This window comes from Anomaloglossus baeobatrachus, chromosome 8, assembly GCF_048569485.1.
Source record: "Anomaloglossus baeobatrachus isolate aAnoBae1 chromosome 8, aAnoBae1.hap1, whole genome shotgun sequence".
Lineage (NCBI taxonomy): Eukaryota > Metazoa > Chordata > Amphibia > Anura > Aromobatidae > Anomaloglossus > Anomaloglossus baeobatrachus.
In genome coordinates this window covers 147777292-147795261 of record NC_134360.1, presented here as the reverse complement: position 1 = coordinate 147795261, position 17970 = coordinate 147777292, and the positions used below count along the sequence as shown (strand labels likewise).

Here is a 17970-nt window from a genome sequence, read left to right as displayed (position 1 = left end):
CCATAAATAGCAAGCACTAACAGCTCTATTAATGCAAAAATAAAATATGTGAATCTCTGAATGTGGTAAAACAAACCAAGCTCCATTATGCAAAAGTGTGATAATAAAACTGTTGGGATTGCCCTAATCATTCTGAACCTAAGATTTAAGTCAATATATCTTATATACCTCACAGTAAACACTGTAAATACAAAACCTAAAAAAAAAAAAAAAATGAATTTCTGTTTTTTAATTGCATTCTCTGCCAGGCCAAAAACATGAAAAAAAAAGATTGTATGGAAAAAAATGTACAAAAATGCTCATCCCACAGAAAACACCGGATTTATAAATAGAAACATAGAAAATTAGAAAAGTTATGGCTCTTAGAAATAAAAGATGAAGAAAAAATAAAATAAATACTAGAGTCAAAAATCTGCTTTGTTTTCTTACTAAGGCTTCGTTCACATGTCTGTCTATCCGGTGCCACACATACCCATTATATCCTATAATTGTATAATCACATTTTTTGTCCGAGTGAACCACATGGAGACATGTCCATTTTTCTCTGTCATCACAGATGACAAGGGTCAATACGAGTTTATGGGTCCGTAAAAATCACGTATAGCACATGGATGACATCTGAGTGCCATCCAGGTGCCATACGTGTTTAACATTCAAAGTATAAGCTAAGCTTTGTATTTGTTTAACTGATTCTTTTAGCAAAATTAAGCATTTCTGTGCTTTTTTTTAACTAAAAGGTCTATAGCATATTTATATGACATAATCAATTTAACATCCGTATAGATTGGTAATCAAATTATTTTCTCATTTCAGTCTCAGATATCAATCAGTGTTGAAGAATGGGAAGATACAAAAGAAACCAAAGAAATTTCATTAAATCGTAACAACCATCGAAATTCTACATCCAGCGACCAATCGGACCACCCCTTACTGAGAAGGAAAAGCATGCAATGGGCCAGAAGACTGAGTAGAAAAGTTCCAAGACATTCCAACAAATCATCTGAAAGGATAAGTCAACAAAGGATGACGTTGTGTCGAAGATCAGAAAGGCAAGAACTTGCAGCACTAGTAAAGAACAGAATGAAACATCTGGGCCTTTCAATAGCAGGTTATGGTATGTAAAATAAATAAATATATACCGTATATAAATATATATATATAAATATATATATATATTATATATATATATATATATATATATATATATATATATATATATACAGTATATTATGCCCTCTTGTACCCTGTATTGCTCTGTATAATTCAATTTAGCCTAAGACAATTTTTTAGCTATAGGTTACAGATTAACAAATTTCAAGAAATTTGTTTTAGTTAGATTAATTTTCATCAAAACTTCCTCTACTGCCAGGAAAATATTTTTTTTGTTCTCTGAAGTACTACGCACATCAAGCATAAAAAACTATGAGGTGGTAAGAACTGAGGCCAATATGGTTACCTCAAACCTCATCTTAGTCCCGGATAAGGCCATATGGCAGGTGAGAATAACAGCTTTTTTTATTTCACTAATTCCTACCCTTCAAATTAAGCAGTGGAGATCCTTTAGAGACAACCTCATAAAATATATTTTTTTTTCATTTGACAAAACTCAAATAGACTTATTTAAAACGATCATATTGTAAGATAATGCCATTTGCAGTACTTAACCTCTAACATTATCGTACATGATACTGTATCACAATACATTCATTCTATAGTAGAGTTTCTTTGCCTTTAGGTTGCTTGTATGATACAAGTCTAGTCCAGAAATAAACAAGGAGTCGAGTCCTAAATGATTCAAGACTGGGTTGCTTTTTGCTGGTCTTGATGACTGTGTTGGAGTTAGAGGCGCCTGTTTTATTAAGAAGTGCACACCTTTGAAAGGAGTGGTCTGACATACAAAGTAATTTTCATTAGAAATGTATTTGATACAATTATAATAATTTCTAAAATATATTAATTAAAAATTCCTTCTACTTCCCTAAGAACACTATCTAAATGTTTTTTCCTGTTTTTATTCACTATCTAATTTTTTAATGATTCTTCATTTGAGAATCTCAGTGCATGCTGGGATACTCAAACAAAGCTTCAACAGGGGAGGATATTGCTGCCAGTGTCGCAGCCCATGACACCTCCCTGAAATGAAGCATCATCAGTGACTCCCATTTAAGTGGCTGGGCTAGTCCCTGTGCACTTTGTGTTTTTGATGTGCACAATGATAGCACATGCTCTGTACTGGCTCAGATCACTAGTAACATGCAAGTATCACAGAGGAGCACAATGTTAAAACCCACTAAGACTACTTAGCATGCCGAGATCAGCGTCACCACCATCCGAAATTTTGTCACAGATATTTGTACACTGAGTAGTCTTAGAACATACAGAAACAGTACTGACTCATTACTACTGAGCTGAATCAACAACAAAGAGTGTGCTGTCATTGTCCAGATAGCACAGTGCAGAGCATGCAAGGACCAGCCCAGCCCCTGAAATGACCATCACTGATGTAGATTTGTTTCATGGAGGGGCTCCATGATTCACAAATGAAGTGTCATCAAAAAATGAGAAAAAAAAGAAAACCATTTCTATAGTGTAGTTATGGAAAGAGAAGGAATTTTTTTAATTAATGTATATAAGAAATTAGTTTTGATTTTTGCATTAAATAAATTAGGATTTAGAATGAAAATTTTTTTGTATGTCGGATTACCCATTTAATTAATCAAGAGTATCTTAATAGTGGCACAAATCTAACTCCCTTAAGTGACTGGAATAAGATTTAGGGCATAAGACGTGCCACTGCTCATCATGAATCAGATGAGCATGCATCACCATGGCTTGTCCTGCCTCTGTCCCACCCCATCTCTGCTTATTTTGACAGAAATGACTGAAATTAGTGTAAAATACAGCAAAACTTGCATAATTTCTGTTCTAAATGCACTGCACAAAAATGTTGCAACAATCCAAAGTGTTTCACATTAGATTTCTGGTGTAAATATTTTGATAAATCAGACCCTGGGTTTTTAGGACAGTGATACATTGTGTTATTTTATTATATATTGAACAGGTCATGGTGAACATTGAGCAATAATTTCCAGGTTTGCTAGCAAAATAATACCTATAACAAACAAGAGAAGAAATGGGAATCATAGTCCAAGTACAAGTAAAGAGTCTGAACTAAAATCTTGCGTGAATATAAAAACTTTTTGGTTGTACCCTGGGTTTAGTCCCTTATAACAATTACTAATGGTCATGTTTTCTGCCCTTTTCTGTTCTATTTATGCAAAATAATACCTAGTGCTTAGGGCCAGTGAAGAAACGAGCAGTCACAAGTGAAATAATGAGTGTCCGTTGTTTCAGATCACAATATCATAATACTAAGTCTCTTGCATACTTTTTCGTCAAATATTAAGATTGCATTCAAGAATATAAATTTGCCTACGGTATTGGTGATCATTTTTTAGTAAAAGGGTAGCAATTCTACAAAAGTATTTCCTAGAGCCTTAAAGGGTTGTTCCCATCTCCAGGAACCTATCCCAATATGTAGAGAGTGTAATAATAATAATAATAATAGTAATAATAATAGCAAATACCTCCAATTAGAAATGTAATATGGTTCTTCTGATTCACTATGTCACTTACCTTATTTGTAGGGCAATTCAATAGGTATTCAATAGCTATGACTTTTAGCAAATAATTAATTAACTGTGACTATATGTGTGGTCGTAGCCATGAATACCTAAGGTCCTGCAATGCCCTGCACATGAGGTAAGCAATATACTGAAGAACTATACTACATTTGTAAATTGAAGGTATTTGCTAATATTATTTTTTTTTTATTGTTATTATTATTATTATTATTCCTATTACATATTGGGATAGGATCTTGGAGATAGGAATAACCCTTTAAGCAAACACTACAGTTTCACTCTAGCTTCTATGAACATACTACAATGTACTTTTCATTGAAAAAATAATCTAGTAATTTTTCACGCCATGTTTATCCAAAATAAAAGACTAATAATAATAGAATGTTTTCATAGCAGCAATATACTATAGATTGCAAACATATTTAATCCTCTGTAACTGTTTCAATTAAAGAATGTAAAGCGCTGTAAACACTATGGTAAAATTGACTCAAATGGAAAATAAAGAAGAGGATCTGCTGGAATTCAAGTGGTTAAAAAAATGTAAAAAATAAAAAGTCTTATATAAAACACATTGGAGTAGGGAACCGGTTGGTAAAAGAACACTAATGATAAGGTGTTGTGATGTACATAAAGAATGATATTTGCAGACTGATATACTTGTGTACATACTTACATAGCTATTTCTTACCATTTTCCTGCCAATATGTACACAAGCGCTATAAACTGCAAGCAAAATTGATTCAATAAGAGATTGAAAAGAGGGCAGCATTTTGAGAAAAAACATTGAAAAGTGTCTATGTGATGTATAGAGCCTGATCGTAACCCAGAGTTTATCTGACTGTCAGAACAATCTATCAGTGTAGCACGTACCCGGACGTTAGCCGGGAGATCAATTCTTGTGCTGTTTGGAGCAGTGTATAATGATGGTGATGCACATCTGCAATGTAATCCATTTCTATTCATGAAATAGCAATGGAGGAATGTGTAATATATTCCACAAACCATTCTTTTTGTAGCTTTCTTTTATCGCTCCGGGATGTAACATTCCTCCCGTGAGTTTTAGAAGAAGATTGAAAGTATTTCTTGTAAGAATTTATCACTCTGATGGACAGAGATGCATAACCCTCTTGTTTTGTAAAAACAAAACCTTTATTCCAAGGCTTCAACCTCGATTTCTTCTTTTCAGCCATTTTTCCTTTTAGTAAGAGCTTCTTTTTTTATCAAATGTTTACTAATCTCAAGAACTGTAACGCATAAATGTAAATAAAATAAGTATAATCCTTGCCTCTTGCATGACATGGACACATATTACATATTGTAGGTGTTATGTTGCATTAATGTATCTATATGTGTCCTGACTATTTCTGGCCAATCGTTTATTAGATAAACAGGGTTGTAAGGGGTACTTTACACGTTGCGACATCACTAGCATCGGCTAGCGATGCCGAGCACGATAGTACCCGCCCCCGTCGCACATGCGATATTTGGTGATTGCTGCCGTAGCGAACATTATCGCTACGGCAGCTTCACACGCACATACCTGCTCGGTGACGTTGCTGTGACTGCCGAAATATCCCTCCTTCAAGGGGGAGGTGCGTTCGGTGTCCCAGCGACGTCACCGTGATGTCACTAATTGGCTGGCCAATAGAAGCGGAGGGGCGGAGATGAGCGGGACATAAAATCCCGCCCATCTTCTCCCTTCCGCATTGCCGTTCGGACACAGGTAAGAAGATATTTGTCGCTCCTGCGGGTTTACACACAGCGATGTGTGGATCTGCAGGAACGACAAACAACTTCATACCTGCGGTCAACCCGACATTATGAAAATGACCGACGCTACACAGATCACCATTTTCGACGCATTTGCGATCGTTTATCATCGCACAAAGGATTTACACGTTGTGATGTCATTACCGGTGCCGGATGTGCGTCACTAACGACGTGACCCCGACGATATTTTGGATGCGATATCGCAGCGTGTAAAGTACCCCTAACTTTAGAAGAAGTTGGGTTTTACATTCATCTCTGAGTCACTTAATTTTTTTCATTGTTCCAGTTAATATAAGGCATATCTAGTTAGAATAACGCTGCATTAGTTTTAGGAACACAGATTTTACATTTTTTTTATACTTTTTCTTTTATTAAAAACTGTCAAAAGCTGTACAGGAAATCATTAAATGTCATTAGATTTAATAGTATTATATTTGCTAGTCTATATATTTACACAACAGTGCACTTTAAGAATGACCACTTCATGAGTCATCACCCCCATTCCGGTCTATACACAAATACACTGGCAGTAAATTATTAAATGGGAAATTGCACTCTGGCCAGTGGAGACAGTATAATAAGAGGATCTCTTGTCTTCAGCAGTACACAAAATTGATATATCCTTGTTTATTACCTTTAATGAATGCTAAGTGTTGGACAAGTTAGAGGTAGGCTGAACGTATTCACTTCTAGAAGAAGCACTCTCCTTTAGGCTACTTTAGTTAGGAGTGAATATATTAACTACAATGCTGCCTATGTATACAGCTAGAGATCTGGACTAGGATTCAGCAGATACATACGTGGTCAAAATTGTTGGTACCCCTCCTTTAATGAAAAAAAACTCACAATGGTCACAGAAATAACTTGAATCTGACAAAAATAATAATAAATAAAAACATCTATAAAAATGAACAGATGAAAGTCAGACATTGCTTTTCAACTATGTTTGCACAGAATTAAAAAAAAAATGAAAACTCATGATGCCTGGACAGAAATGTCTTCTGAAAATAATTTGACAAGATAAACATTTTAAATCATGATGTGTCCACTAATTAGCATCACAGGTGCCTACAATCTTGTAATCAGTCAGTGGGCCTGTATATAGGGCTACAGATACTCACTGTGCTGTTTGGTGACATGGTATGTACCAAAATCAACATACACCAGAGAAAGCGAAGGAAAAAGTTGTCTCAGGAGATTAGAAAGAAAATTATAGACAAACATGTTAAAGGTAAAGGTTATAAGTAGAGTTGAGCGCGGTTCGCGGTTCGTGGTTCTCCAGTTCTAGGCTCGAGTGATTTTGGGGGCTGTTCGAGATCGAACTAGAACTCGAGCTTTTTGCAAAAGCTCGATAGTTCTAGATACGTTCGAGAACGGTTCTAGCAGCAAAAAGCAGGGCTTTTTACAGCTACAGTGTGCAGGAGCCATCGCTGGCAGCCTGCCAGAAGCTGGTAACCAAGATAAACATCGGGTATCCAAGCAAAGCGCTTTGGTTAGTAACCCGATGTTTATCTTAGTTACGTGCAGGAATCCCACACTTCCCCGCTCAGCTCACTCCGCCCCCTCCTGCCCGCGGCATGTACACATACACACACACACACACACACACACACACACACACATGGTCCCGCTCGGCTTACCTGCGGTGATGAAGTCCCGCCATCCCGACCTCAGCGCTGTCACTGTCCTCCATGGCCGCCGCTTGTCACATCACCTCTCGCTTCCGACCCGAGACTGACTAGCGGTGACGTCACGGACCTCTCGCGATACTTGGTGTGAAGGCGCCGGTCATTGAACTCAGTGACAGGGGCTGTCAGTGTGCTGGAGATCAGCGCAGGTAATGTACCTCGCTGACAGCAGCACTTGTCATCCCCTGCAGTGACCTGGGCTGACCCATTGATGTTAGCTCAGGTCACTGCATTGCTCTCCCAGCCAATGGGGAACATCCTGCTCTTCATTGACTGGGACAGTGTGGATCGTCATGGCAACCCCTTGGATTACACCAGACCTGGATTTGTTTTTCATTCTAATAAATTGGTTAAAGAGGGAATGTTTTGGGGAGTGTTTTTTCAAATAAAAATGTGTTTGTCGTCTATTTTTTTTTATTACTGACTGGGTTGGTGATGTCGGGTATCTGATAGACGCCTGACCTCACCAACCCCAGGGCTTGATGCCAGGTGACATTACACATCTGGTATTAACCCCATATATTACCCCGTTTGCCACCGCACCAGGGCGCGGGATGAGCTGGGGCGAAGCACCAGGATTGGCGCATCTAATGGATGCGCCACTTCTGGGGCGGCTGCGGCCTGCTATTTTTAGGCTGGGGAGAGTCCAATAACCATGGACTCCCTAGTCTGAGAATATCAGGCCCCAGCTGTCTGCTTTACCTTGGCTGGTGATCCAATTTTGGGGGACCCCTACGTGTTTTTTTTTAAAATTATTTATTTAATTTAAAATAACAGCGTGGGGTGCCCTCAGTTTTGGATTACCAGCCAAGGTGAGGTTGCCAGCTGTGGTCTGCAGGCTGCAGCCGTCTGCTTTACCCTAGCTGGCTACAAAACTAGGGGGAACCCTACGTCATTTTTTTTTTTTTTCATTTTTTTGGCTAAATACAAAGCTAAGCACCCCTTAGTGCCACATGAAAGGCACCAAAGGGTGCTCCACTTTTTCTCCACTTTTTCTACACTTTTTCTCCATTTTTTTCTCCACTTTTTCTTCACTTTTTATCCATATTTTTCTCCACTTTTTCTCCACTTTTTCTCCACTTTTTCTCCATTTTTTTCTCCATTTTTTCTCCATTTTTTCTCCACTTTTTCTCCACTTTTTCTCCATTTTTTTCTCCACTTTTTCTCCACTTTTTTGCCACTTTCTCTCCACTTTTTCTCCACTTTTTCTCCACTTTTTCTCTCCACTTTTTCTCCATTTTTTTCCTCCATTTTTTCTCCACTTTTTCTCCACTTTTTCTCCACTTTTTCTCCATTTTTTTCTCCACTTTTTCTCCATTTTTTCTCCATTTTTTCTCCACTTTTTCTCCACTTTTTCTCCACTTTTTCTCCACTTTTTCTCTGCCCTTTTTCTCTCCACTTTTTCTCTCCACTTTTTCTCTCCACTTTTTCTCCACTTTTTCTCCACTTTTTCTCTATTTTTTCTCCACTTTTTCTCCACTTTTTCTCCACTTTTTCTCCACTTTTTTTCCACTTTTTCTCCATTTTTTTTCTCCATTTTTTCTCCACTTTTTCTCCACTTTTTCTCCATTTTTTCTCCACTTTTTCTCCCCTTTTTCTCCACTTTTTCTCCACTTTTTCTCCATTTTTTCTCCATTTTTTCTCCATTTTTTCTCCACTTTTTCTCCACTTTTTCTCCACTTTTTCTCCACTTTTTCTCCACTTTTTTCTCCATTTTTTTCTCCACTTTTTCTCCATTTTTTCTCCACTTTTTCTCCACTTTTTCTCCATTCTTTTTCTATGGTCGGTCTACCCATTAGCTCTGCCATGCATACTGTAGCTCTACACCTACTGCACATGTTACTTTATGATTGACATCTCTTTCGTACCAGAGCTATCTAAGCCTACTCTGACCCCATATTTGTCATTACTATATTGTCCTTGTACTGTATTATGACATTTGTATCATGTGTTTCATTTCTTGCTGTGTTGCAATTTTTTTGCTGCATCCCAATTGTACCTCTACATTGTTCGAGTTTATGTTATTGTTCTCTCACTCTTATGTGATACTGATTATTGTCATTTTTCATGATTACATGCAGATAAGTCCAATCTGACGAAGGCTCAGGCCGAAACGTCATTTGTAACTTGTTTTGGACAAAAACATATATGCTTATGAAACATTTTTTTTTTTTAATACGGACCAATAAAGAGTGATTTTGCATTACTATCCGTTGTGACTTACTGACTTAGTCTGGGAGATTTAGAGTGCCGAAGTTACTCACTAATTTTATCTATTATTACCTCTGAGCACCTATATACCAGTGAGCAGAGCTTCCTCTACAGTAGTTCTCCTGATTAGGCATGCCCTTACCTCATGAGCAGGGCATTGCAGCTTTGGTAGCAACCATTACGACATGGACTCTGCTGCTGTGGACCCGAGAAGAGTGAGTGCAGATTCATTGCACCCACACTCCTGACATGAAGGGTCCGCACTCCTAGAAAATGGGGGATACGTTCCCTGAGTGTCTCCCCCCCATATTCTAGACGGTCCAGAGTCGTCATGGGACCCCTTTATTTTTTTTCTTACAATAAATTGGTGAAAGAGGAAATGTTTTGGGGACTGTTTTTTCAAATAAATTTCTTTTGTCGATTTTTTTTTTTTTTGTTAGTACTGACAGTTTATGATGTTGGGTATCTAATAGACGCCATGACATCACAAACTGCTGGGCTTGATCTCAGGTGACTTTACAGCTAGTATCAACCCGATTTATTACCCCGTTTGCCACCGCACCAGGGCACGGGATGAGCTGGGGTGAAGCGCCAGGATTGGCGCATCTAGTGTATGCGCAACGTCTGGGGTGCCTGCGGCCTGCTATTTTTAGGCTGTGAAGGCCCAATAACTATGGACCTTCCCACCCTGAGAATACCAGACCACAGCTGTCCGCTTTACCTTGGCTGGTGATCCAATTTGGGGGGGACCCTACTTTTATTGTGTAATTATTAATATTTATAAAATAATTATAAAAAAGAGCCTGAGGGGACCTCCACATTGGATCCCCAACCACGGTAAAGCTGCCAGCTGTGGTTTTCAGGCTACAGCCGTCTGCTTTACCCTAGCTGGCTATCAGAAATGGGGGGACCCAACGTCATTTTTTTTTTTAACTATTTTTTAAATAGAAAAAATTAAGGGGCTTCCCTGTATTTTGATTGCCAACCAAGGTAACGGCAGGCAGATGGGGGTGGCAACCCATAGCTGTCTGCTTTATCTGCGCTGAGAATCAAAAATACCGCGGAGCGCTACGTCATTTTTTTAAAGATTTATTTTTACAGCACTGTGATGTCCAGCAATCAAAATACAGGGAAGCCCATTTTATTTTTAGTTATTTAAATAAATAATTAAAAAAAATATATATGGGCTCCCGCTGCATTTTTTGTATTGCTAGCTAAGGGTAATCCAAGCAGCTACTGGCTGCTAACCCCCACTGCTTGGTGTTACCTTCACTGGCAATGGAAAATCCAGGGAAGCATTTTTTATTTTTTTTCTCAAAAAACTACAAAAAAAGGACGTGAGCTTCGCCATATTTTTGTATGCTAGCCAGGTATAGCAGGCAGGTGCTGGAAGAGTTGGATACAGCGCCAGAAGATGGCGCTTCTATGAAAATGCCATTTTCTGAGGCGGCTGCAGACTGCAATTCTCAGCAGTGGGGCCCAGAAAGCTCAGGCCAACCTGTGCTGCGGATTCCAATCTCCAGCTGCCTAGTTGTACCTGGCTGGACACAAAAATGGGGCGAAGCCTACGTCATTTGTTTTCTAATTATTTCATGAAATTCATGAAATAATAAAAAAAGGGCTTCCCTTTATTTTTGGTTCCCAGCCGGGTACAAATAGGCAACTGGGGGTTGGGGGCAGCCGTACCTGCCTGCTGTACCTGGCTAGCATACAAAAATATGGCGAAGCCCACATAATTTTTTCAGGGGGCAAAAAACTTCTGCATACAGTCCTGGATGGAGTATGCTGAGCCTTGTAGTTCTGCAGCTGCTGTCTATCTGTATGGAGAAGAGCAGACAGCAGCTGCAGAACTACAAGGCTCAGCATACTCCATCCAGGACTGTATGCAGAAGTTTTTTGCCCACCAAAAAAATGACGTGGGCTTCGCCATATTTTTGTATGCTAGCCAGGTACAGCAGGCAGCCACGGGCTGCCTCCAACCCCCAGTTGCCTATTTGTACCCGGCTGGGAACCAAAAATATAGGGAAGCCTGTTTTTTTTAATTATTTCACTTATTTCATGAAATAATTTAAAAACAAATGACGTGGGCTTGGCCCCATTTTTGTGTCCAGCCGGGTACAACTAGGCAGCTGGGGATTGGAATCCGCAGCACAGGTTAGCCCGAGGTTTCTGGGCGCCTCTGCTGCGGATTTCAGTCCGCAGCCGTCCCAGAAAATGGCGCTCTCATAGAAGCGCCATCATCTGGCGCTGTATTCAACTCTTCCAACAGCCCTGGAGCCGGGTGGCTTGTTGGGTAATCATGAGTTAATACTGGCTTTGTTTTACTAGCCAGTATTAAGCCAGAGATTCTTAATGTCAGGCACGTTTGACCCGGCCATTAAGAATCTCCAATAAAGGGTTAAAAAAACCACCACACAGAGAAAAAATACTTTAATAGAAATAAATACACAGACACATTAGAGACTCCATCTTTATTACCCCCTGTCAGCTCTCCACGATCCTGCTCTTCTGTCTTCTTTCTTTCTAGTGTAGTAGTAGTGACGATTGTAGTGAGGATGAGGTGCACCAGCCCATCATGGGCTGGGGAACCTCATCCTCACTACAATCCTCACTAGTGTAGTAGTAGTGACGATTGTAGTGAGGATGAGGTGCACCAGCCCATCATGGGCTGGGGAACCTCATCCTCAGTACAATCCTGACTACAATCGTGAAGTAGCATGCAGCCTTCACTCCGTGAGTGATCAGTGCTGGCTGTCAGCGGTAACAGCGGTAACGCTGACAGACGCGTTACCATAGCAACGGTTCTCTCGGAGCCGCGGTTAGCGGTGACGTCACCGCTAACTGCGTTGCTATGGCAACGGTGATCTCTGTTAATGACCGGCTGTGTCAGCCGGTCCCTAACGGAACGGGGAGTCGACCGTGTGCTAGAGCATGTTGCCGGTACACGGCGATACACATATGTGCACCGTGTACCGGAGAGATGCACTCGCAGGTCCTACATGACGTGTCATAGTCTGTAGCCAATGAGATAATAGCCACGTGACTGGTCACATGGCTATTTTGACGTCACGATAGGTCCTGCATCTCTGCTGGCAGTGCAGGTCACCGGGAGGATTTAGCGATCATCGGATGGAATAGCGGCAGGAGACAGAGTGCAGAAGGGATGGCGAGGACTGGTAAGTGTTATGGCAATGTTTATTAACTGTTTGTGTACATTTATAATGCATTTTTATGTGTTTGTGATTGCCTCCCATTATAGCCTATACGTTCGAGTTTGGTTCGTCGAACGTTCGACGAACCGAACTCGAACGGGACCCCCGTTCGGCGAACCGACCTCGAGCCGAACCGGGACCGGTTCGCTCATCTCTAGTTATAAGACCATCTCCAATCAGTTTAATGTTCCTGTGACTACAGTTGCACATATCATTCAGAAATTTAAGATCCATGAGACTGTAGCTAACCTCCCTGGACGTGTCCGCAGGAGGAAAATTGATGACAAATCAAAGAAATGGATTATACGAATGGTAACAAAAGAGCCCAGAAAAACTTCTAAAGATATTAAAGGTGATCTTCCAGCTGAAGGAACATCACTGTCAAATCGCACCATCAGTCATTGTTTGAGCCAGAGTGAACTTCATGGGAAACACCCAAGGAGGACACCATTGGTGAAAAAAAAAAAAACATATAAAAGCCAGACTGGTATTTGCCAAACTACATGTTGACAAACCACAAAGCTTCTGGGAGAATGTCCTATGGACAGATTGGACAAAAAATTAACTTTTTCGTAAGGCACATCAGCTGTATGTTCACAGATGCAAAAATGAAGAATATCAAGAAAAGAACACTGTCTCTACTGTGAAACATGGAGAAAGCTCTGTCATGTCTGTTATGTTCTGGGGCTGCTTTGCTGTATCTGGCCCAGGGTGTCTTGAATCTTTGCAGTGTACAATGAAATCTCAAGACTATCAAGGAACTCTAGAGAAAAATATGCTACCCAGAGTCAGAAAGCTTAAGGCCACGTCACACTAAGCAACATCGGTAGCAACATCGCTGCTAAGGAACAACGTTTGTGATGTTGCTAGCGATGTTGTTGTGTGTGACATCCAGCAACAACCTGGCCCCTGCTGTGAGGTCGCTGGTTGTTGCTGAATGTCCTGGGTCATTTTTTAGTTGTTGCTCTCCCGCTGTGAAGCGCACATCGCTGTGTGTGACAGCGAGAGAGCAACAACTGAATGTGCAGGGAGCAGGAGCCGGCTTCTGCGGACGCTGGTAACCACGATAAACATCAGGTAACCAAGAAGCCCTTACCTTGGTTACCCGATATTTACCTTCATTACTAGCGTCCGCCGCTGTCAGTGTCGGCTCCTTGCTCTCTGCACACATAGCCAGACTACACATCGGGTAATTAACTAGGTGTGCAGGGAGCCAGAGCTAAGCGGTGTGCGCTGGTAACCAAGGTAAATATCGGGTTGGTTACCCGATATTTACCTTAGTTACCAAGTGCAGCATTGCTTCCACGCGGCGCTGGGGGCTGGTCACGGGTTGCTGGTGAGATCTGCCTGTGTGACAAGGTCACCAGCAACCTGTGTAGCGATGCTCCAGCGATCCCTGCCAGGTCTGGTTGCTGGTGGGATCGCTGGAGCGTCGCTTAGTGTGACATCTCACCAGCGACCTCCTAGCAACTTACCAGCAATCCATATCAGGTTGTATCGTTGTTGGAATTGCTGGTAAGTTGTTTAGTGTGACTGGGCCTTTAGTCACAGATAATGACCCATAACACACAGCTAAAAACACCCAAGAATGGCTAAAAGGAAATTATTGGACTATTCTGAAGTGGCCTTCTATGAGCTCTGACCTAAATCCTATTGAGCATCATTGGAAATAGCTCAAACATGCCGTCTGGAAAAGGCAACCTTAAAATATGAGACAACTGGAGCAGTTTTCTCTTGAGGAGTGGCCAAAATACCTGTCAAGAGGTGCAAAAGTCTCATTGACAGTTACAGGAATTGTTTGATTGCAGTGATTGCCTCAAAAGGTTGTACAAGAAAATATTAAGTTTAGGGTACCATAATTTCTGTCCAGGTCTATTTCATGAGTTTTATTTTTAAAATAAAAAGAGACCAGAAGAAGGCATCACTGGCGAAACGCGTTGTTTTCATATGTAACCACCTATGACGTTGATATTGATAGTCTGCCAAGCGCTGATCAGGGATGCACATAACGTATCTGCATCCATGGTCAATTTTTGGCGTGACTTTTTTTCCGTATTCCCGACGCTTTTTGTATCACATCCGACCGTGCGTCCTGCAGCGGCCGATTAGTGCACCGCGTCTGTGAGTTTGAAAAGTCAAATGGCGTTCCTTCTCTTCTGAGCCCTGAAATGTGCCCAAACAATTACTTTCCACCACATATGAGGTATCTATGTACTCAGGAAAAATTGCACAATACATTTTATGGCACAGTTTTTCCTGATACCATTGCAAATAAAAAACTACCTGATTGATGCAAAAAATTTGTGGTTAAAAAAAAATAATAATTTTCACGGTTCAACGTTATCAACTTCTGTGGAGCCCCTGGGTGTACAAAGGGCCCACCAAATATCTAGATAAATTCCTTGAGGGGGTCTAGTTCCAAAATTGGGGTAATTTGTGGGGGAGCTACACTGTTTAGGCACCATAGGGGGTCTCCAAACGTGACATGACGTCCACTAATGATTCCAACCAATTTTGCTGTCAAATGGCGTTCCTTCTCTTCTGAGCCATGCCATGCGCCCAAACAATTACTTTTCACCACATATGAGGTATCTGCGTACTCAGGAGAAATTGCACAATACGTTTTATGGTGCATTTTTTCCTGATATCCTTGTGGAACAAAAAGCTACCTGGTTCGAGTGACAGTTTTGTGGTGAATAAAAAAAATTGTATTCCTGGCTCAACATTATCAACTTCAGTGGAGCCCCTTGGGGCTCGATAAACATCTAGATAAACTCCTTGAGGGGTCTAGTTTCCAAAATGGGGTCATTTGTGGGGGAGCTGCACTGTTTAGGCACCATAGGGGGTCTCCAAACGTGGCATCCGCTAATGATTCCAACCAATTTTGCTGTCAAATGACGTTTCTTCTCTTCTGAGCCCCGCCATGCACCCAAACAATTACTTTCCACCACATATGAGGTATCGCTGTACTCAGGAAAAAATGCACTATAAATTTCATGGTGAATTTTTTCCTGATACCCTTGTGAAAAAAAAAGCTACCTAGTTGAAGCGACCATTTTGTGGTAAAAAAAACTTTTTTTCTTTTCACGGTTCATTGTTATAAACTTCTGTGAAGCCCCCAGGGGTTCAAAGTGCACATCAAACATCTAGAAAAATTATTTAAGGGCTCTAGTTTCCAAAATAGGGTCACTTATGGGGGAGCTTCCTTGTTTAGGCACCTCAGGGAGTCTTCAAACCCGACATGGCGTCCGCTAATGAGTGCAGCTAATTTTGCACTCAAAAATTCAAATCGCGCTCCTTGCCTTCCGAGCCATGCCATATGTCCAAACATTTGATTTCCACCACATATGAGGTATCTGCGTACTCAGGAGAAAATGTACAATACATTTTATGGTGCATTTTTTCCTGATACCCTTGTGAAAAAAAGCTACCTAGTTGAAGCAACCGTTTTGTGGTAAAAAAAATGTTTGTTTTTTTCACGGCTCAACGATATAAAGTTCTGTGAAGCCCCCAGGTGTTCAAAGTGCTCACCAAACATCTATAAAAATTATATGAGGGCTCTAGTTTCCAAAATGGGGTCACTTGTGGGGGAGCTCAATTGTTTAGGCACCTCAGGGGGTCTTCAAACCCGACATGGCATCCACTAATGAGTGCAGCTAATTTTGCGTTCAAAAATTCAAATGGCGCTCCTTCCCTTTCGACCTCTGTTATAATAGCAGAATATTAATTCTTTATAAACCCCCGAAACAATGGAGAACAAAACTTAGCAGCAAGGTTTAAATTACAAAAATCTCCTAGGAGACACGAATATAAAACTTAACATTTAATAAAGACTGTATTAAAAACGAACAGGGTCACTGATAATCGTGATTTTCTAAAAAAGAGAGATACGCACATCTAATGTATGATCACAGCCTCACATAAGTCATCGCCAATGTGTATGATCTATGCAATAACACATAGTCTCTGGCTCCGGCTATTCAGGGATCAACACCCATGTGTGTGACACATAAATATTACCCATGTGATAACATGGACACAGAGACCTAAAACCTATTTTTTTTACAGCTCAAGAAACCACCCTCATCACCAAGGGGTCTTGCTGATAAAAGGAAAGGTCTCACCAACTTAGGCGGGCTTCATTCATGCAGTAAACCTGGAATATTAATCCTCATATCTCGAATATGCTTCCTTCCTCGGTTTACTTAAATATTGCAGATAAATAACATCCGACGCGTTTCATTACATTCTTCAGGGAAGTCAGTAATATTAATGGTACTCCACATTCATAAGGGCAAACAATCCCAGTGGAAACCCAATGCTGGACTAAAAATGAAACAAAAGTCACCATAAGTCCACCACCGAAAAACATTACACCAGAGTATCAAACCCCAAAGGGAATACTCACCAAACAAGTCCTCTAGATCCTGGTGCTAGACCACATTAAATGCCCATTTCCGGACGCACACTGGAACAAACAAGTCTCTATAAATCTACCGCTCTTTGAATTATCACAGAAGGAATACAGTCCCATACCTGGAACACTCACCAAACACGTCCTCCATATGTATATTCAATTCAAATGTGCTGCGCTCCAAAGCCTTGGGCCGCGCCATTTTATATCACGCGCGCATGCGCAGTACACCCCATTCAGGTGTGTGACGCACAAACCGGAATCACATGATACCGGAAGTTAGTACGTCATCAAAAATAGCCAACCACGTCATTAGATAGTGTCGGTATACACATCCTGTGACGCTCCATCCGGAATATGGAACGCAAGCCGGAACAAATATCAAGTAGTCGCATCATTGTCCTACTAAAGCTTGCGTTCCATACGCTAAAACATAACAATAGTAAATAGGTACAAGACCCATTCACGCAATGATTAAAGTCCATCAAAAACAGTATATAGATCTCCTCATATTACAAACACACCGATCGTTGCAGTGATATTATGGCGAACAACACTTCTCCTACAGAAACCGTCTTATTTCATATACTCCATATGCTAGGATGGGAGGGGAGGGAGCAAATAGATCGCTATTGTAATTAGCTCATAAACAGATGAGGACAGACCACCATTATCCACATACAGGGTAAAAGACCAAACCAAGATTTCAAAGATTCCTCAAAATTTCGAGCAAAACCCTGTTTCAAAGCAAAAGGAGAGAAAAGGGAGGAAGAAAAGGAGGCTAAGTGCACACTAAGTCTAACTCTCACTCATTTAGGACTCTCCCTGCCTTACTGCAGAGGTCGGCACCGTACATACCTACGCCAATGGCGCCCCCACTCACCGTCGGCTGACCCTCCTGACTATACCTACAAACTAAGGTGTGTCTAAAAAGGGGGTAAAAGACAGCTGCTCATTAAGGCCATTCGGGGCCATGGTGCCCAGTGTGTAAATCCAAAAACATTCCTTACGGAGTATCATCTTGTCCCAAT

General features: G+C 40.8%; 1 protein-coding gene across 4 annotated transcripts in view; it reads left to right on the top strand.

Moving 5' to 3' along the window:
* The window catches only part of KCNT2 (potassium sodium-activated channel subfamily T member 2), a 1626062-nt gene that overhangs the window by 1459805 nt on the left and 148287 nt on the right, over positions 1–17970 (top strand). For all 4 annotated transcript variants that reach the window (XM_075322033.1, XM_075322031.1, XM_075322032.1 and 1 more), the window contains one exon: positions 814–1114. In XM_075322033.1, coding sequence (XP_075178148.1) covers positions 814–1114 — 301 coding nt within the window. The remainder of the gene's footprint in view (positions 1–813; positions 1115–17970) is intronic.